Source organism: Microtus pennsylvanicus, chromosome 18 (assembly GCF_037038515.1).
Source record: "Microtus pennsylvanicus isolate mMicPen1 chromosome 18, mMicPen1.hap1, whole genome shotgun sequence".
Lineage (NCBI taxonomy): Eukaryota > Metazoa > Chordata > Mammalia > Rodentia > Cricetidae > Microtus > Microtus pennsylvanicus.
Genome location: NC_134596.1, coordinates 28,765,834 through 28,786,424, shown reverse-complemented (window position 1 = coordinate 28,786,424; position 20,591 = coordinate 28,765,834). Strand labels below are relative to the sequence as shown.

General features: G+C 47.8%; 1 protein-coding gene across 5 annotated transcripts in view; it reads left to right on the top strand.

Annotated features, from left to right (window-relative positions):
• The window catches only part of Crtc3 (CREB regulated transcription coactivator 3), a 103,416-nt gene that overhangs the window by 73,825 nt on the left and 9,000 nt on the right, over positions 1-20,591 (top strand). For 4 of the 5 annotated variants that reach the window (XR_012908338.1, XR_012908340.1, XR_012908339.1 and 1 more), the window contains exons 5-11: positions 633-695; positions 3,107-3,207; positions 9,096-9,131; positions 13,507-13,592; positions 14,961-15,010; positions 15,700-15,917; positions 19,453-19,751. Coding sequence is in view for 2 of the 5 variants with exons in the window: in XM_075953058.1 (XP_075809173.1) it covers positions 633-695; positions 3,107-3,207; positions 9,096-9,131; positions 13,507-13,592; positions 14,961-15,010; positions 15,700-15,917; positions 19,453-19,751 (853 nt within the window). In the remaining 3 variants the exon portion in view is untranslated. The remainder of the gene's footprint in view (positions 1-632; positions 696-3,106; positions 3,208-9,095; positions 9,132-13,506; positions 13,593-14,960; positions 15,011-15,699; positions 15,918-19,452; positions 19,752-20,591) is intronic. The other variant, XM_075953059.1, reaches the window with a different exon arrangement.

Genomic DNA, 20,591 nt, shown 5'->3' with positions numbered 1-20,591 from the left:
CCTTATCATGAATAGTGTAGTCTGGATCTGAGAAAGTCAAGAAGGAGCAGCACTGACCCCACCGCAGGTCTCAGCCTCCTCAGGAGTCCTGAGGTTCACGTGTGTAAGGTACAGCATTGTACTTTAGGTGAGAAAGGGTAGATCTCCAGACGGATGCGCTTCAGCCTCCTATCCCTGGGTGTCTTTTGCTCCTCAGAGCCCTGGGCTTGGTCAGGTGACTGTCTAGCAAGTATGTTGCACTCGTGGCCTTCCATGAGAGAGCAAATAATCATATCCAGGATGGCCAAAGCAGCCCTGCACACACACTCAAGGTGCACCATGAGGGGAAACTTGGCGTACTGGAATAAGACCTACTGTCCCTGAGAGAGGGAGGGTCATTCTTCCTTTGACTAGTTCCACCCAGCGTCCAAGTGTGCCCAGCTGGCTGATGCCGTGCTGTCTTGGAAGACAGAACTGCCACTCAGAGAGGCCACTCCAGTCCAGCCTCCTCTCCGGTGCTGATCAGAGCAAGGCCTGAGCGTTTTAGATAACCCAGGGCCCAGATGGCAAGGTTAGAAGAGCCGGCTACCAAACACTCTTTGATCCCATAGCTTAACCTTCTTCCCTTTTTAATGTCGTTTTGGTTTCTAAAGGCAGCAGCCTCCTTGGAAAGAAGAAAAGCATCCTGGATTCAGGCTGACGTCTGCACTTAACAGGTATGTGGGCTGTTTTGTAGTAGAAGTACATTTTCAAGGAGACAACGGGTTTGGCTAGGTAGCTCTATGTGTTATCTTGCTGCCCAGTTTGTTTGTATCAGTTGTGTTTATATGAAGTGGTAAAAAATAAAACAGAATACTGTTGAGTGTGTAGGAGATGGTGCAGTAAGAACATGAAGTCTGGAGGGGACCGCCAAGGTTTGCCTCGACCACATGATCCCGGACAGAGTACCTTCTGTCTGTCTGCACATATGAACACGGAGGTAGTAATTGTTCCCAGGAGGGGGTTGGCTGGAAGGATTAAATAGGATGCCACTTGGAGGCACAGTACAATAAATGTCAACTATTCTTCAGGTTACTTTAGGCCATACTTCAGTCACTTTTCAATCCTGATGCCTCAAGAATGACTGTCCTTTTCTGCTTTAAGAGGATAAATGACTTCCCCCAGAAACATTTAGCTAATATGCAGAGGGGACTGGAATTTGAAAAACAACCAAAAGCTTGAATTGGACATGGTGGCTCAGGCTGTAATTCCAGTACTCCGGAAGCTGAGAGGCAGGAGACAACCAGTTAAAAACCATGAGTTATGGAGCCAAATCTTAAATAATAATGTGAAAATGAAAACTCTCAGTGGTGTGAAGTTTTCAGTATATGCAGGAGAGATAAAGTGGTAAACAGCCTGTGCCCACTCGAAGTGTTTCTGTCTTGGTCGGCATTCTGCCAGTCTCATTTCTTCTCTCCCTGCTTCCTGTGTCATCCTATGACCAGCTGTGAATGCCCCACCAGCTGTGAATGCCCCACCAGCTGTGAATGCCCCACCAGCTGTGAATGCCCCACCAGCTGTAAATGCCCCACCAGCTGTGAATGCCCCACCAGCTGTGAATGCCCCACCAGCTGTGAATGCCCCACCAGCTGTGAATGCCCCACCAGCTGTGAATGCCCCACCAGCTGTGAATGCCCCACCAGCTGTGAATGCCCCACCAGCTGTGAATGCCTTCCAGCTGTGAATGCCCCACCGGCTGTGGATGCCCCACCAGCTGTGAATGCCTTCCAGCTGTGAATGCCCCACCAGCTGTGGATGACCCTCCAGCTGTGAATGCCCCACCAGCTGTGAATGCCCCACCAGCTGTGAATGCCCTACCAGTTGAAGGCCACGGAGAGGCTTAAAGCTCATAACTGCAGTGGGATTAACAACAGTAACGATAATTTCCACTCCGTAGTCCAATGGCAGTCGACAGTCCCATTTCCCCATCCTCCCTCTGTTTGACTGATGTTTTCTGGGTTTCTGTGACTCTGCCGGAGCCAGGAGCCCTCAGGGCACACGCTGTTCCCGCAGCATCCCAAGAGTCCTTCCCTTGTCACCTCTTCCCTCCCCTGAAACCACGTGGCTCCAGTCACATGAAGCTGTTGCCTGGAGCAGAGCGTGAAGAAGCATTTTAGGCTAACTTGAAGTTGCTCATGTGCCCCCTGTATGACAGACAGTTTGACCTTTGGATGGGATAAATAAATAGTTGTCATCTTTTGGAGCTGAAGTCGTGCATACACTAGAACTATCTGAGAGCGTTTCAAATACTTGGTGTTGATCAACAGTTCCCCCACATTTGCCTAGGCCTATTTTACACTGGAAACAACAGCACGCGCGCGCACACACACACTGAAAGAATATTTCTCTCTGTGAGCGTACCCATCGATACTCAGCTGCCGCCGATAGAAATCCAGCTGAGATGTGAAATGTACCCACTGGTGTATTTCAGCATAGCAACAATAAACTTATTACATGCCAACAGAAATAATACCTTCTTAAAAAGACACACAGAATGGACAGACTGGTTGCATTATTGTAGCTCCTGCAGCCATAGTCAGTGCCTGTGCTGAGTCTGTTGTGCTGTGATGTGTGCACAACTGCTGGGGAGCCCTGCTGTGCCCTCGGAGGTGAGAATGAAGAGGGGATGGTAGTGGTCTTCTGACCTTGTATTCTCCCAGAAAGGGCTTAAGAACCACTGTTTCGGGTGCTTTTCCACATGGGCTCAGGAATTCTCAAGAAGCCTAGTGCAACCCCGGGTCAGACGGGCCCCAGACCCTCTTCTGAGATGCAGAGGGAAAAGGATGGCCTTAGGAAAGCTGTGAAGCTGAGGCCAACCTTGCTGAAATAGTCCCTGTGCCATTAGCCTCATAGTGTAAGGCCATCCGAGCCCAGATTGAACTCTCTTTGAACACATGGTGGTCCTCTGGTGCCTTCGTGGTGTGAAGGACTGCAGGTAGGTCCCGAGCCTTCATTGTGTGGATGTTTGTAAAGTCGGTTGTTCTCATCTTCTCTCCTGTTGGTAATATTCAGAAAAAAATCAAAAACAGCTGCATTTCACTGAGGAAAAAAATGGATTTTCAGCCAGACTCTCTCCTCCCCTCCTCAGGACCAATTCTGATTCTGCTCTTCATACGAGTGCTCTGAGCACCAAGCCCCAGGACCCCTATGGAGGAGGTGGCCAGTCACCCTGGCCTGCCCCATACATGGGTAAGACACACAGGCCCCTGCTACTGGCATCTGTGTTTTCTCCTGCACTGTAGAAACTGAGAGAGAAAAGCGTCCGTGGTGCATGCTCTTCTCCAGTCTGGTGGTCTTCAGAGAAAAGCTCCCAGCAGGGGAAGTGTGTGTGTTCATATGACAGACTGCATCCCTCCTTCGCTTCGCCCATGGCGCCTGCTTCCCTGTTGGCATCTCTTGGCTCTGGAGCTTCTTCTTCCCTGTGGCAGAAGCCCCCTTTGTAGACACCCGTCATCCTCTACACAGGCTTCTGCTGCAGCATCCTTGCTTCTCTTTGTCCTAACTTTTATACCCTTGTAGTGGTTTTGTTGGGTTTTCCAAGGCCTTCTTTTGTCACTGATATGACCAGGTTGGAGGAAGTGGCTTCACTTTGAGGATCCATGGATCCTGTAGGGTTGAACCTCGGGATGGAGGCAAACCCTCCAGCAGAACTGGCACAGACAGTCCCCGTGGGAAGAGTAATAACGACCAGGACGAAGTAGAGCCAAGGAGAAGACCTTTCCACAGGAAGGCTTGTCCCAGGGAATAGGCGAGGGAGGGGAGCAGAATGGAAGCTAAATGTTGTCATTTGCTCCTTGGTCTCCATTTCTGCTCAGAACCCTGGTTTTCTCCCTGTGGGCCAGAGGAAGTCTGAAAGAGAAAGTCCATGAACCGGGACGGGCAGACTCATGCTACTTTGTGTCTCTGCTTCCACTGTTACCCCTGTCTGCTCTCATGCTCGCTCTCAGAAACCATCAACGCACTTCCGTTCACTGCCTTTTTGCTGGACTTACATGAGCGTACCTCCTGTTCCCCAGCCTGCTCCTCTTATGTGAACTTGCTGGGGTTCTCCTGCTGTCTCCTTCCATCCCCGTGTCTTCCTCTCCTACCCAGCACCACCTCCTCCGTGTGAAAGCCTCGGCTGTGTCTGCCCTTCCTCCCTCTGCTGGTCCCGAGCTACCCGTGCTCTCCTATGTGCAGCTTCTGTGATCTGACTACTGCTTCTTCATGTAGACTGCTCCTCTTCCCCTGCTTAGGATAAAGTTCCTGAAGGCACTGTCTTAAAAGTCCTGTCCTAGCCAACACCCGATACAGTGTTCAGTACAGAGGCACATTTACTGCTGGAGAAGTATGAAGAAATCTCACTGTACTGAGCACTCCCTAAAACTGATATGACCAGGTGCACACATCTAACCCAAAGTGGGGATGCTTCATTCGGATACTTCCCAAGCATGTCTTTCTGGGCCTTCTAATCTAGAAAGAACACAGGCTTGAATCGTCTGCTCCATATACAGATTGACTTTGAGTGCAAGGACTGGCCTAGATACTGGCTTTTCCGGTTTTCTTTGCAGTTTGGGTTTATTTAAAGCCTAAAATGTCTGTTCCGTCCGAGGAGAGCCATTCATGGTCTCACTTCCTTGCATATAATAGGGATAGGATTTGATAGTAATTGTTACTATATTTGCTCCCTTGGTGCAATTCATTTGCTGAAATGACTCTTCGTAAAGCCTGAGAGCTTTGGAATTGGCCGGGGACATCTGCTGTATTTCCATACATGGGAATATGAGAGGGAAGTTGGCCGGGAAGTTGGAATTGGATGTGGGTCACTGAACAGTGCTTAGAGAAGTGGGTGTGGGGGAAGCTAGAGGACAGTAGCTTCAGGATAGGTAGAGATGGATGTGTATAAACAAAACCTTAAAAAGCAGAGACTAACCAGTGGGGTGCCTGTACACACAGCAAGGTGTCTGTCACCCTGACTGGGCGCCAGCTAGCCTGGTGTCATCTTCCCTGTGTTCCTGCCTTGGCGTTACCCTCTGAGATTACCCTGTTCTAGAGGGGACTGAAGGCCTAGAGAGAACAAGGGAACCATTGCTAATTTAAGGAGCATTTGAGCTTCCATGTAAAGAGAAAAAAAAGTAACTAAGGAAATCGAGCTGAATATTTGCTTTAAGAGTAAGGTCTTCTCTAAAAGAAGAGGGACTGCCAGCAGGTGCGCCGCTCACGATGGGAGGTGGGTGATCAGACACTGATCCCTGAGCAACAAGAAACAAGGGAGAGGAAGGAGCAGGTCCTGGGCAGGACTCCTGGGTTGCCTCAGGAACTTTGGTGGTCTCTCCTTTTCAACTGAGTGTTAGAAATCATGGGGCCCCAGTGTCTGCCAACTGCAGAAGGTGAGCCAACCCCCAGCATGGCTGTCTGCACTGTGTGCCTGCCTCTGCAGTATCACAGGCCTCAGAAAGACATCCAAATATGGATGTGTTTACATGGGAAAGCCAGTGTGTTTAAAATATTATTCAAGTCTCCAAGGATGAGAATTATTTCTAGAGAATTATATTTGTTGGTGGGAGCTATTTTAAATGGTTTTATGTATTTTCCCCATGTAATTCATTAAAGTTTTTCATTTTCTTTCCTTTTGGATTTTAAAAATACCAACTAGCTTCACAAAAAAAGTATTTCTTTTTATAGGACCCACCAAATAAAGTAAGGATTTTAAAAGTGATGGGAAAATATAACCAATGTCCAGAACTAGATTCTGTAGTCGGAACAGTAACAGCGACCCTTTCCTGGGAACCTCTGCTAAGCATAGTGATGGAAGTCCATCGTTGTCACTGTCGTCGTGGTTGGGAGCCAATGATGAGGGAGTGCCTGCTTGTTGTTTAGCTACATGAAGAGTATGACCCATTTGCTAGCTCAGATTATATTCCCAGGAAGCAAAGCTGTTAGCCTGATATATAGTGGTTGTTGAGTTACATGACAACTCGACATAAATGTTATGAAGTTGTGAATGACAGAAACAAACTTTCTTATAGCCAAACAGGGTTTCATCATTTCCCTCTTCTTGTCTAATTACCCGTTTCCCTGGTAACTTGCAGTGAGTGTCATTACTGTTCCGTGTAGACGTGTGGATGGAGCAGCACAGTGACTCTCTGTGACACTTGCCCTGTCCTGGCTTTATCTCCAAATCGTCCTCTTTCATCATAGCATGTAGAAGGAGCTAGAGTGGCCCTTGTTCTTCTGGGAGCAGGCTAGGAGCTAAGGGCAAAACATGCAGACTGTGGCTACAAGCCACCATCTCTGAGTGTCATCAAGATGGCAGGGAGGCTGAAATTCTAGAAACTTCTCAGAGGATTCACAGTGTCTACACCTTGTATTTCTACTGCACATGAAGACTGTGAGGCATTGTGTAGGCTTGCCAGACATGAGAGCACATAAAAGGGACCTGGGCTCAGCTGCTCTTAGTTAGGTCAACCCTCTGAGGCGCCAAGGCTGTGGGTTTCCTACAGCACAGAAGTGACCTCGGTCATTGCCGTACTGTCACCTGTGGGACTCTTTTTCTAGATACCTAGTCACAGTTCCCTGCTTTTTGTCTTTAACCCTTGTGTTAAAGTCATGCCCTTTGGTATGTTGTGTTTGCACGTATGTGTGTAACTGTGTGCCGCGGTAATAGTAGTAGTAGCAATAGAAATCTACATTGGGCTATTTTGTTATATGTTCATTTTAAATAAATTGTCAATCACAGCTGCCCCGTCCTCTGGTCTTCAGTGGAACACCTGAGAGTGATATTAAATTGTTCTTACTCCCTGGCCCTTCACCCACACTAGACCAGCTCTGCCCTTGCTCTCCCTGCAGTGGCCTTTGTGTCTCCAGTCTTCACTGCCTGCCACGTACTCAGCTTCACGACTCAGTGTTCAGTCTGCTGGCTTTCCAGCCTGGTGCCCGGCCATGAGGCTGTCCAAAAGCTTCTCGTGTTCTGCCACAAAGAACAGTCTCTCCAGCTTATTATTAATCCAGGCCTCTGTTCTCCGCTTCATCCCATTTCCAGCCCGCGTGTCTCCTCACCATCCCCTGCCCCTGTTGTATGTGTCTTCCTCTTCCCCTCCCCTTTTCCTTAATCCTTCCCACTCTTGCTAGTTCCACCGAGGCAGCCCTTTAGCCTTACTTCCATTCAACCGACTCCCTCCGGGCACAGCACATTGGCTCTAAAGGTGACAAGTCCGGAGTTCTAGTCCCAGAACCGGCAGTGTGATCTTGGCCGTGGCGATAGATCATGTCTCATACAGTTGCTCCAAGGATTAGATGAGATCATGTGTGAGGTGCCTGGCACGCAGCAAGTGTTATCCTCTCCCTCCCTGTTCTCACTGCCTACCTAGGGATGAAGCCCGCCTCCTGCACCGCACGAGCAGGGTGCCACACAGGGAATCTGCTCACCTCTGAAGTTCACGTGGTACCCTCAGTTAGCTCTTTGTGTTGTAGGGACTAGTTAACCTTAGTAACTAAAGAGTGTCTTGATGAAGAGATTCCTCAATGTACCATAATAGACCATTTCATAAAATGCAGTTTATCATTTTGAATAGGATAATTACATTTTGGTGGTCATAACAGTCACGTTCCCTGTCCTTTCTCAAAAAACTATAATGTGAATGAGCCGCTCTTGTCCCCCCTGCTGTCACTGCTGATTCTGGAGCGTTGCCTCTGTCCCTCCGCACTGCGTTCTCCTGTCCAGCTATGCACCTTGTCCAGTTCACTTTGCTTCCTTGCTTTTTGTCACCTTTTCCTTTGTTTGTGTGTGGTGCTGGCCTCAGATCCATGGCCTCAGCATGCTAGGCAAGCACTCTGCTGTTGAGAAACATGCAGTTTACATACCTTCTGCATCAACATCCTTAAGGATCAGGTTTAAGACTCCTTGTCTTAATACATTTACCCTTGTGACCCAGCCGTAGCAGGTGAATCTCTGTGAGTTCGAGGCTAGACTAGCCTGGTCTACAGAGAGAGTTCCGGAACAGCTAGGGCTGTTACACAGAGGAATCCTGTCTCAAAAAAAAAAAAAAAAAAAAAAAAAGAAAGAAAGAAAGAAAGAAAGAAAAAGAAATTACTCCTTAGTGGTCTTGAAGATGGACTAAAACAGTTTTCAGTCACTAACTTAGATTCTGTTTTCTGAGAGAAAGTCTCCTTTTTGTGAGTCTGATCAATTAGTAAGCCCTTGGCGCTCTTGGGAACTCTTAGTGTTCATCTGCCCATAAGATGCCATAGCTCCGCCTCTTCCTGCCTGCCCTGCACCACCTGCCCCAATCCTCTAACGCACACTGCAAAAACTGAGCAAGTATCTGTTGAGTGAATGATTGATTATTAAGTGTTAATATTATAGAATGAGTGGGTTAATTTATAATTTAACCATTGCATCTAGAAACTTACCTAAGCTGAGCTGTGTTTAAGGGCTTAGACTTCAAATTTTATCCTGAGTCTATGCTGAGAACTCACTTAGTGTAAAATTGCTCTGAGGGAGGAGGGTTAGCTAGGCCATGTGGGGCGACTCTAGTTCCAGCCAGAGCTGAGGAAGAGACTGCACATGGTCCTCTCTTCTTCCTTCGGCCAGAACTGACTCCAGACTAGCGTTTAAAAGCTTTGTGAACAGCTACCACATTTACCCTTACCTTCACTTAGTCTCTAGATGTGTTTTTTTTTAAAGCAACTTGTTTTAGAGTCCAGAATATGTCCCAGTGTCCAGCACGGAACTACCACCCATAGTCAGTGTCCAAGTTCCTGCCCTCCTATAGGATGACATATTTGGAAGTGTGGCAGAACAAACTTTTTTGCTTTGTATTTTGAAGCCAGACTGCCTTCAGGTATTTCTCAGACTGCCAGCCACTGTTCTCTGGAGGCAGAGTCAGGAAGAACCTAAGACAGGAAGAGCTCTTGGGCCCCGACTCTCGGCTCTGAGTAACTGCATCTGTTTTAGTATGAATGCCAAAGCACTCGAATGAGCTTTGTTAGAACTGCTCTAGAATCTTCAAAAACTATATTTCATGTCAAAAAGTTATTCTAATGCATGAAAAATGATAATATCACATATAAAAGGGTTTTTTTTCTCTTTCTACCAGGTTTCTGTGATGGAGAAAATGACGGCCATGGGGAAGGTATGAGAGGTGTTGGGGTTGGCAGTCATATTCATGTAAAATCCGACAACTGTTGCTTAGAGTACTTATCTGAGATGCTCTAAGGAAATTAGCAAGACATGATCAAAGCCCTGAGAGAGGAAATGTGTGACCAGATTACAATGGTTCCTTGTTACCCGAGTCCCCTCGGTACTGCAGTCACAAGCTTGGGCAAGGAAGGAAGAGTTGTAACCACATGAAAATGTGAATTAATCGCAGACTTAAGCAGTTGCTCCATGGCCTGCTTTCCACACTGTCTCAGCCCCCTTAGAAAAGTCACTCTGAGCTACTGACAGATTTAAATGACAGTGCAAGACATGTGCGAGTTTGCGCTCAGGCTTTGGACTGCTCGGCATGCATGCATGCAGCTCAGAGTTCAGCCTCCAGCACCAGACACACCAGGCTTGTGCACTCCTGCAGTCCTCCGCCTGGGTGCTGAAGGCAGGAGGACCGGAAGTTCCTGGAGAGTCTTAGCTACACATAGAGCTTGAGACTAGCCTGGGCTACATGAGATCCTGTCCCCAAAAAGGAAAAAGATACAAGTTTATTATAAGACAGAGTTATGCATTTTGCAGAAGACACTGACTTCATAAAGCCTATTAGAATCATGCTGGAGATCTGCTGAAATGAACCTGAAACCCTCAGCAAACAGGGCTCCAAAGCAGTTCGTTTAGCCAGTTAATACTGGCGACATTGGACCTTTATGAACTGAAATATAATTATTTTCATATTCTGAATTAGCTGAATGGCTAAATTTGTTTGTATGTCACAGAGGCCAGGCTTGTGGAGAACAAGATAAGCAGGGGTCTGGGTCTGAAAAAGCATGGGATAAATCCGGACTAGCTGAACATAGAGGACAATGAGGAATACTGAGAACTCAAGAACAATCGCAGTGGGTTTTTGATCCTACTGCACGTACTGGCTTTGGGGGAGCCTAGGCAGTTTGGATGCTCACCTTAGGAGACCTGGATAGAGGTGGGCGGTCCTTGGGCTTCCCACAGGTCAGGGAACCCTGATTGCTCTTCGAGCAGATGAGGGAGGGTGACTTGATCGGGGGAGGGGGAGGGAAATGGGAGGCGGTTGCGGGGAGGAGGCAGAAATCCTTAATAAATAAATAAATTTAAAAAAAAAGATAAGCAGGGGTCACTTGCATGAGGCAGAGCCCTCTGACGTCACCCTGCACGCTCCTTTTCTGAGCAAACCATTTTAGGTGTTAAATAAAATCATAAAAACTTGAAACTGGCCCTCAGGAGGCAGAGGCAGGCAGATCTCCATGAGTTCAAGGTCAGTGTATTCTATAGAGCAAGTTCCAGAGGGCAAACTCTGTCTCATAAAGCAAACAAACAAAAAAAAAAAAGAGGGGGGAAGAAAACTTGCAACTGCTTCATCTGATCATTCAGGACAGAAGTGAAGAAACGGCTTCAGCGCCATCCCCAGCTATTTCTTTGAAGAATTCCCAACAAGCCTTGTACATGGAAACAGACTACAAACAATGAATTCCTCAGGGAAACAACCTGTTGAGGCCCTGCAGCCTGTCCCAGTCCCAGTCCTGTGACCATCTCTTTAGGCCTTAGGTCATGAGGCTGCTTGCTTAGCCTCCCGTAGACCTTCCGAGCACATTGCTGTCCTTGTTCTCCATTTGCCTAGAACCACAAAGGCTCACAAAGCCCGCTGCTCCTGTCCCCAGTTGTGGAGAGCCCCTGTGGGTCTGCATGTCCCAGGCACTGTTTATTCAGGATCACCCAGAAGTAGAACAGTCTTAGAGCCTCATGGGGCTTACCTCTCTGAAGCATTTATATTCGTGATAAGAAAAAGAGCCAACAAGAACAGAATATGCTCTTCACAAGAGACTAATCCCTCTGCGTGACTCGGTGAGGTCATGCAGGACTTTTCAGGGCCTATCCTTAGCAATACATAAAGGGAAACAAGGAAAAAGAAAAAAAAGGAGAGAAAGAGTGAGTGGTTTGAATCTCAGAACTGAGCGAGCCCGAGGCGCACAGATCAAGTTCCGTCGTCTCAGCAGAAGTGGCATTTGCTGCCCTGGTGCTGGGAGGTCAGCCATGATGACCCCTGCATCGTGCCGGAGGCCACAGCTGTAATTATTTCCTAAGTTTTATTAACTTACCAAAAAAATGGAAAAAAGAAACTTAGGGGATTTATTTTAAACCTTTTCTCAGAGTTCATTCTGAAATTTTGGTCCATGTTTTGTTGTCTGTTCTTTGAGATTTGGTATCATGTAGCTCAGACTGGCACCGAAACCCTGATCTTCCTGCTTCTGCATCCTACATGCTGGGGTTACAGACTTGTACCAACACGCCTAGCTTTGATCTCATTTTTAAGTGACTTCCTGGGTTCTGTTACTCATCTCGTGCAGGCCAAAGCAGGACAGGCACAGTGGAGCCACGCAGTCCCTAGAACCCTTCAGTCTAGATCCCTTCTGAGCAATGACATTAGATCACATAGTTCTTCAGAGCTTGCCTTTGACCTTTGGTCTGTGTCTGAGAACAAAGAGCCTCCACTTGGTTTGTGTCTTGGCTGGCTTTCTCTCTTTCATTGGTATGACTGAGCATGTTCATGCGGACAGCCAAGGACAGTCCCTTCAAGCAGAGCCGGGTTGTTCTGTAACATTAGAACCCCTATCAGCTGCTCAGCCAAATGTGCCAGTGGGTTATCAGTTCTTCTTTAGTCCCAGTCCCAGCCCTTTACCAAGTAGCTTCACTGCCACTGTGATTGTCATACATTGTGTGTGCATGTGTGCATCATGTTTATATATGTGGACGTCTTAGAGAACACTTGCACATACATGTACATTCACGTGGAAGCCCAGAACTGGGTGTCTTCCTTGATTACTCTCCACTTTATATATCAAGTAGGAGACCCGTTGAATCCAGCACTTCCTGACTTGGACTAATCTAGCTAGTCAGCTCGTTTCTGGAGCAGGGAGCCTTCTTCTCTGCCCCTGGTGCTCTGGGATTACAGGCAGCTGCCATGTCTACCTGGCTTTTGCATGGATTCTGGGAATCCAGACTCTGGTTCTCACTTACAAGGCAAGTGCTCTCTCCACCGAGCCAGCTCCCCAACACACCTCTTCATTTGTTGTTACCTTCTTCATATCATTAGTGTGTGTATTTTTCCTTATCTCTTTTCCCATGCCTGCAGGGCCTTGGCCTGGTCTCAGACTTCTACCCTTTGTTTCCCATCATTATCCTTTACCTAGCTGATAGTCCAAGGAAAAAGAGCACTCTGGCTGGTGGTAGCCACCACTTCTTCTCTAGACTTCTTTACTTCCTCCACACTCTCTTGCTTGTGCTCCCTTGACTGTGTCTCTCAAGGGAGCACAGAGCATCCGGCTCCAAAGCCTCAATGTTCTTCTCTGCTCTGAAGCAAGGATATATTATTCTCCTGGGCTTCTTTCAGTTTTAATGACTGTCATAGATGTGTTGCCTTCGTCCCCTGGCTAGTCTATAGATTCCTTCAAATTTGAATCTGTTTCTTAATTGTTTCTTTAACTCCTACAATGACACACAAAGCACCTTCAGGAGACCATCAATAAAGATTTGATAAAGGGGCTGGAGAGAACTGCCAGAGGCCCTGGGGTTCGTGTCCTAGCACCCCTTGGTGGTTCACAACTGTCTGTAGTTCCAGGAGATCTAATTCCCTCTTCTACCCTCCATGGCCACTGGCATTCACGTAGTACACAGACAGACACATGTAGGTAAAATATCCATGCACACAAAATAATGCAATAACTAAGGAAGAAAAGAATATATAAAAAATAAATATTTGCTAAAGAAATCCTGTTCACTAGGCAGGGTGGCACATGCCTGTAATCTCACCACTTGGGAGACAGAGGCTGGAGAATGGCTGCAAGTCCAAGGTCAGCCTGGGTTACATAGCAGGTTCCAGGGCAGACATGCCTAAATGCTCAGAAACATTTTAAAAATTGTTTCCTTTTCTTTTTATTTATTTATTTTGTTTATTTCTTTGAGACAGCATTTCTCTGTGTAATCCTGGCTGTCCTGGAACTCACTCTGTAGACCAGGCTGGCCTCGAACTCAGAGATCTGCCTGCTTCTACCTCTGAGTGCTGGGTTTAGAGACGTGTGTCACTACCACCCAGCTTCTTTCTTTTCTTTTGAGACAGTGTCTTTCTGTATAGCCCTAGCTGTCCTGTAGAGTATACTGGCTTTAAATTTATAGAGATCCATCTGCCTCTGCCTTCTGAGTGCTGGGATAAAGGTTTGCTACCCCCTTCCCACCTACCCCAGCTCTTTTTAACTTTGCTGATTTATTTGACCAAAAGTGGGGTGGCTGCCTTCTAATCTTAGTTCAATGAGTCTGTTTCTTCTCCCTTTCAGTAGCATCTTTTCCTGGGCCGTTGAAAGAAGAGAATCTGTTAAATGTTCCGAAGCCACTGCCTAAGCAGCTGTGGGAGACCAAGGAGGTGGGTGAGCCGTCCTGGCTGCAGGCATCGTCCTGGCTGCCTGCCCTGCAGAGGCGGAAGCCAGAACTAGGGAAAAGGGAAGAGAGGACTTGGCTGGACCCTGAGACTGGAAAGACATAGCAGGGGATGCTGCTCCAAACGACATCATGATCACTTGGTGAATTAGCATAGCGATCGTGTGGCTTCCCTGCTTTCCTGTGAATTTACTCTCAAAAGAAAACCGTTAGGCTGCTGTACTTCACACGGTCAGAAGCTTGGGGCCTGGCACAAAAGGGCAGTCAGCTCTGCTTGGGCGCCGCTCGCCTGCTCTGCTGAGGACTCCTGTCATGACAGATGATCCTTTCCGACACTGCAGCCTTTGGCCCCAGCTGATGACAGCAGGTGACATGCCACCTGTTTGCTGTGATTTCTCTGAGCTTTGAGTGGTAGCAGCTAAAGGCCACTGCTGACCTCCACCTCACCATGTGGACCTCGCCCTGAGGAGAGAGAGGCCCCCAGCTTAGCTTGGCCGCTCTCTGTAGAGCCAGCCCCTCCTTCCAGCCCCTAGTGATGCTCAGATGTAGTTAGTTGTTTGGTCTCTGTGCCTAAGTGTCCTGTCTGTCAGGGCCCCATTGGTGCTGCTCCTTTTCCTCCCTGAAATCTGCCAAAGTTTCTGCTAGCATTATAGTGGTCTTAAAAGGTGGGGTTTTGTTGTTGTTGGTTTTTTTTTTTTTTGGTTTTTTGTTTGTTTGGTTTTGGTTTTTTGTTTGTAAAAGTAAAATATGTAGTTGATGTTTTATCTTTAGGAGCCTAAAGTCCACATATATAAACAGCTCTCTGTCCTCTTGGCTGTGAAAGTGGGTTCTTGTAGAAGACAGAAAATAGGTGTGCAGGTGTCCACTCCTTCCAAGTACCTGGAGCTGCTCTCTGGAGCCATGAGCTTGTCTCCCTTGGCCCTGTGGCTGCACAGTATCCGTCCCTGTCCCCCACCAATTTACATTGTAATTAGATCGTCCTTTTTCCTTGACATTCATTCCCTCCTTCCTTACGCAGTTTTGCTTTTTAAATTTCCTTTTTTTCTCTCTTGTCAACTGAAAAAAAAATATTTAAAATCGGAATGTGCAAAAGTTTGCCTTTTTGAAGGCGGTGACTATTTAGCTAGAAGACATATTAAAAGGAATCCAGAAAGTGTGTTAATATTATACTTGTCTTTTGACTAGAAAGTTGAGAAATTTAAGACTCCCCCAAACCTCCATGGCTGCTCTGTGACGATGCCCCTGGTCTACTCTGTCTGTCACAGGCTCTAACGAGGAGGCTCTGACTCCACTTTGCAAACATCTGAATTTGGCTGTGCACTAAATGAGCCCAGCTTTCTTTGTCTCTTCCCAGATCCAGTCTCTGTCTGGACGCCCGCGATCCTGTGATGTTGGGGGAGGCAAGTAAGTAATGTCCCTTCTGCTGACGGTTTCTGAGAGCCTTCTCTGCTGGGCCACAGAACTGAGAGATGGAGCTTGCTCTAGATAAACCCAAGTCAGCTGCATTTGCATAAAAACAGCCGGTCTCTCTTGGTACACTTATTTCATGTATTTGAGGCAGTTCCATTAGCTAACTGGCGAAAGCCAATAACACCACCATAAGTGTGTCTGATAATCGCCCATTTGACTCTGAGCACACACAGACCCTACCTGGTAGAAGCAGAAGCGTGCACACGTCCACTGGAGCCTGTGGCAGGCTATGGGCATCAGCTGACAGGAAAGGACTAAATATGACATAGTATCTCATAGTTTGTTTTTGTTTTTTGAGACAATTTCTCTGTGGGACAATCCTGGCTGTCCTGGAACTTGCTCTGTAGACCAGGCTGGCCTCGAACTCACAGAGATCCACCTACCTCTGCCTCCTGAGTGCTGGGGTTATATACAGCAATTTAGAATTTGCAGCGTTTGTAATCTATTCTGATCTGGAGAATACCCTGTAAGGCATAGGCGACGAGGGCGAGCAGATGGCCGCGGTCTCGGCAGAGGCAGGGCCTCCAGGGACTGCAGTCTCTGGCGGGAAGGGCATCGTCTGTGCCCCGTCTTCCAACAGCCTAACACGTGGCAGGAAGTAATCCTCCTTTCTCTCCTTCCAGTGCTTTCCCACATAACGGCCAAAACATAGGCCTCTCTCCGTTCCTGGGGACCCTGAACACCGGAGGGTCATTGCCCGACCTAACCAACCTCCACTACTCGGCACCCCTGCCAGCCTCCCTGGACACCAGCGACCACCTCTTTGGTAGCATGAGTGTGGGGAACAGCGTGGGCAACCTTCCAGCTGCTATGACTCACCTGGGCATAAGGAACTCCTCCGGTAAGTACTCCCACGTTGAAAGGGAGTGGCTGTGTCCCCTGCTGTGTCTGTCTGGTGCATCACTGAGGGAAAATGACCACGTCTCAGAGGCATAGTGTAGCCTCCTTCGCGCTGGTCAGCATCCGCTCGGGGTCCCTGCTCTGCATGGTAGTCCTGCTGCGTGCTCCTCACTCTTCGCTGTCTTCCCGAGCCCACGTGTGCAGAGAGCTTGGGGAGGAGTGTTTGGGAGTAGAGAGACAGGTGCCACTCTGTGCCAACTGGACGTGATTAGCAGTTCTTAGCAGCCTTTCCTTAGCTCTCCCCAGTTTCCCACTGGATCTCTGAAGGACAATGTTTTAAATGTTAGAAAATTTACAATGGGCATGATGAAAATACTTGTACTTATGTAGATGAAGTAGACCTCTATAGTTCAGAACTACCCAGGTGCTGAGAGGAGCCTGTAGGGTGGCACTGCTGTGACTGTGCCCCTTGCCGTGCTGTCGCTGTCCAGACCCGGGTGGATTTCACGCTGAACCTGCACTGCTCCCTCCTCTGTCAGTGGTGTGGTACAGCCCCGGTTCAGGTGCCTGCTGCAGAATGTTCTATTTGGAAGGCTCCTCAGGTGCCTACGGTCTGTAGGTGGAGGAAGTGGTTTCTGGTTTCCACTCTGGGTTCAGAGCCTGCCCCCCTGGGAGTGGCCCCGTAGGGTTCCCTGCCAGGTCCAGTGGTGCTGTGGGACCGCTGCTGAGCAGCATGGGTTCAGTTCTGCCCAGCTGGCTGCAGAGACCACCTTAATTTTTGTTTTAGGAGGTGCTCTTATTTTTATTTTTTAAGGCTGAGTTTTGAGGGTTTTGGTTGTTGTTGGGGTTTTTGTTGTTTTGTTTTGTTGGTTTTTCAAGACAGGGTTTCTCTGGAGCCTGTCCTGAAGCTAGCTCTTGTATTCCAGGCTGGCCTCGAACTCACAGAGATCCATCTGCCTCTGCCTCCTGAGTGCTGGGATTAAAGGCATGCGTGCGCCACCACCGCCCGGCAAGTTTTGAGTTTTTAGAAATCAAATTATATATGGACAAACTCACCATCAAAATTGAGTTGTGAAGTCATGTGACAGTGTCTGGCGTGCAGGGTGTTTCTGGGTGTTGTGAGACCCTGGGATACTCTTTAAGAAGACACCAGTCTCTTAGCTCTGAGTTTCTCTGATTTATTTCACAACAGAAACTCTCAAACCCTTTGAGAGTTCTAGACTCAGCCTGGGCAGGTCCCCTTTTAGACGAATTCTCAGTGAGCAGTGATGCCCAGGGTCCCTGTAACAAAACAGCATCCCCTCGGCTCCCTGGGGTCTTGAGGAAGCTGCCGCCTGTAGGCTTTATCCTTTGATTCTTACTGAAAACCCCGTGTTCAGTCATTGACTATCCACCTTCTTCAAAACGCAGCATTTCATGCTGAACACTGTAGATCAAGTGCCTAGCTTTATAATGTCATGCACACCTTAAAGTGTGTGGTACAGAGGCTACAGAGATGGCTCTGTCTCAGAGCACAGGCTGCTCTTAGCAGAGGACCCAGGTTCGGTTCCCAGCTCCCACATGATGACTCATAATCACCCGTAACTCCAGTTCCAGGGGATTGGATGCCTCTTCTGGCTTCCACCAGCACAAGGCCTGTGCATGGTGCCCATATATGCATGTGGACAAGCATTCATACATATAAAATAACAATATTGAAGTATATATCATATAACATGTAAAAGTTAAGGCAGGTGCATCACAAGTTCCAGGCCAGCCTGATCCTACTTTTCTTTGAAAAAAAAAAAAAAACACCTGGCACACATGTTTTTGAAAGATATCTAAGTCTTCTTTCTGAAGGAGGCTTCTTTTTAAATCTAAATTCAGCCCGTTAGCTCTACCTACTATTTGAGCTAACTGGGTCTCGTGTTTTCATTGACTGAGAGGTGATAACTCCCAGGATTCTGCCAGAAACATCATTTCTAACTTTAAAGACATTTTTATGGGCTAGTGAAATGTCTCAGTGGATAAAAGTCCCTGTTGCCAAGCCTGACCACCTGAGTTCAGTCCCAGAACCCACATCGAGGTGGAGAGCAGTGACTCCACCTGTGCCACGGCTCGTGTGCCTTCCTCCGTCATATACACATCATACATACTACGTGAATAAGCATTTTAAAAATTAATAACTTGGTATTAGGTATAGGGTTCCATACCTGCAAGCGGTTGCGAAGTAGAGACAGGAAAATCAGGAGTTGGAGGTCATCCCCTGCTACAAATCAAGTTCTACTCAGGCCTGGCCTACGCGGTAGATGTCCTGTCTTCATTTAAAAAATAAATAAATCATAATCATTTTGCCAGGTAAAATAGTTGATCTTAGAATTTCTGTAATTTTTATCAAACAGTTTTTTCTTTTATATTTCCTTGGTGCATTGTGAGCACAGGCAAGCACAGTAAGCATGTGGAAATCAAGGAACAGTAGGTTTGGCACCAGGTATCTTTACCTGTTGAGCCATTTGGCTGGCCCGGTTTTTGTTTTTTGTTTTGAGAGATTCTCATGTGGCCCTGGCTGACCTCCAGCTAGCAAGTCCTCCTGCCTTAGCCCCCGGAGGACTGGGATTTCAGGGTGCTGTTCTTACTTGTTTCTGCTTCTGTTTTGTTTGGTTCTGCTCATGGTACTAGAGAGTTCACCCAGGACCTCAAGAATTCCCGGCGAGTGTTCTGCCAATGAGCCCTCCTGACCTCCACAAACAAATTTTTTATCAATACAAACACATTTCTGCTTCCCAATCATGGCTCTGGCCTGTTGAAATACATGCAGCAGCAGCAGCTTCCTTGTTCATAGAATAGAGCTGTTCCGTCTGGGCTTAAGCTGAGTGCCAGGGTCCAATAGGGCATAGGACGGGGTCCCAGCTTCTAGGTACTCCTCTCTTAGTTCTTCTCTGTACCATGGAGACCCCATTCCCAAACAGTCTTGCTCATGCTAAGATTCATCCCCTCTTCACCTCAGAGAAAAAGGAACTATCAGAAACTGCTTTCCCTTGACTTTGCAAACACTGTTGATAGCTTATAAAGAGGCCATAACTGAAGAACAAGGAGCTGTCAGGCTGAGAGATGGGGGTATGGAGGCCTGCTCTGCAGGGGCCACAGAGGTCCAGGCTGAGAGGTGGGAAGCGGGTATGGAGCCTGCTCTGCAGAGGCCACAGAGGTCCAGGCTGTGCCACGGGACAGATGCTCTGGGGGCTGTGAACGGAGGGTTGTGTAGTCTGAGGCTCCTCAGCACTCCTCGCCTGCTCCAGCTTCCCCAGGGTTTTCTCAGTCTTGTTCTTCTTCAGAAGCAGTAATTCTCTTCTCACTCAAGCTGGAGGCTTGGCAGCATCTCTCTATACATGGTGTTTCCTTGCCTTGTCATTGGTACACCCGAGACATTTTCAGCAGGAGAGCTGCTCAGGAGCTTCCGCACACACATAGCTAGTCAGAAGTTTGCTTTACTCTTAGATCTGAAAACAAAAGCTTTGTCTTAAGTCATAACAAGAAACTTGTAAATTTGTTTGTTGCAGGTCTGCAGAGTTCTCGAAGCAATCCTTCCATTCAAGCCACACTCAATAAGATGACGCTGTCCTCATCCCTCAATAACCACCCACAGACATCTGCAGCCAATGCGTCCGCTCTTCACCCCTCGCTCCGACTCTTCTCCCTCAGCAACCCCTCACTTTCCACCACAAACATGAGTGGCCCTTCTCGGCGTAGGCAGCCGCCAGTCAGTCCTCTCACGCTCTCTCCTGGCCCGGAAGCACATCAAGGTTTCGGCAGACAGCTTTCTTCTACCAGCCCACTGAACCCCTATCCTGCCTCCCAGGTGAAGAAGACTTTTGAACCCCCTACCTTCAACAGGCTGAGCTGTAGATGGTTTCTCCTTCTCTGGCCATTGTTATTCCACTGCACAGCCCGCGATTGCACATGCACCCACCCCGTCTTATTCCTGAAGTGAGGGAGCAGAGGTGTGTGCGTGAGTCGGCACGCATCCGTGATGTTCTCATCTCCAACTTTGGATGTTTATTGCCCTTAAGCAAATATTAAACAATTTGTAGTCATTAACCCCTGAAGTCGAGGCTGGAGAAGGGGTAAGGTGTGGAAAGTGAAAGGCAATCCAGGGAAACCGGGTTAGAATCGCAAACTGTACACAGAAAATCAGCCATTGATCCAGTAACTACAGTAAGGCACAGAGAAAAGCCCGGAAAACCACTCGGTGTCCTGACACTTCAGTAGTGGTTTAACCCTCTTCCCTCATTCTACTGCCCACCCGAGAACAACACTCTGGTTAAATACCATCTATGACAAGGGTGACGGCACTCGAGAGAGAGGCGCAGTTGGGAGTCACAGCCATTAGAGTGGAGGAATGTCTCCGTGGACTTTCGGACTTTGTTTTTATTCTAAGTTCCTAGGGCGTTACTCCTTACCATAATCACTGGTAAATATGTTTTTGACCCATTTGCCACACCCTGGATCCATTATAGCATCATTGACTGCTCCCTGCTGCATGAAACTGAGTAATGGTTAGCAACAAGCCTCGGTAGACCCGGGAGAAGCTGCGTGATCGGGTGTTAGTCACTCCGCCAGTCACTGCTGCTGGATGCTGACATCGTGAGCCATTTCTTCCGGGGAAGATGAGATGGCATTGGGGATTTTTTTTTTAATA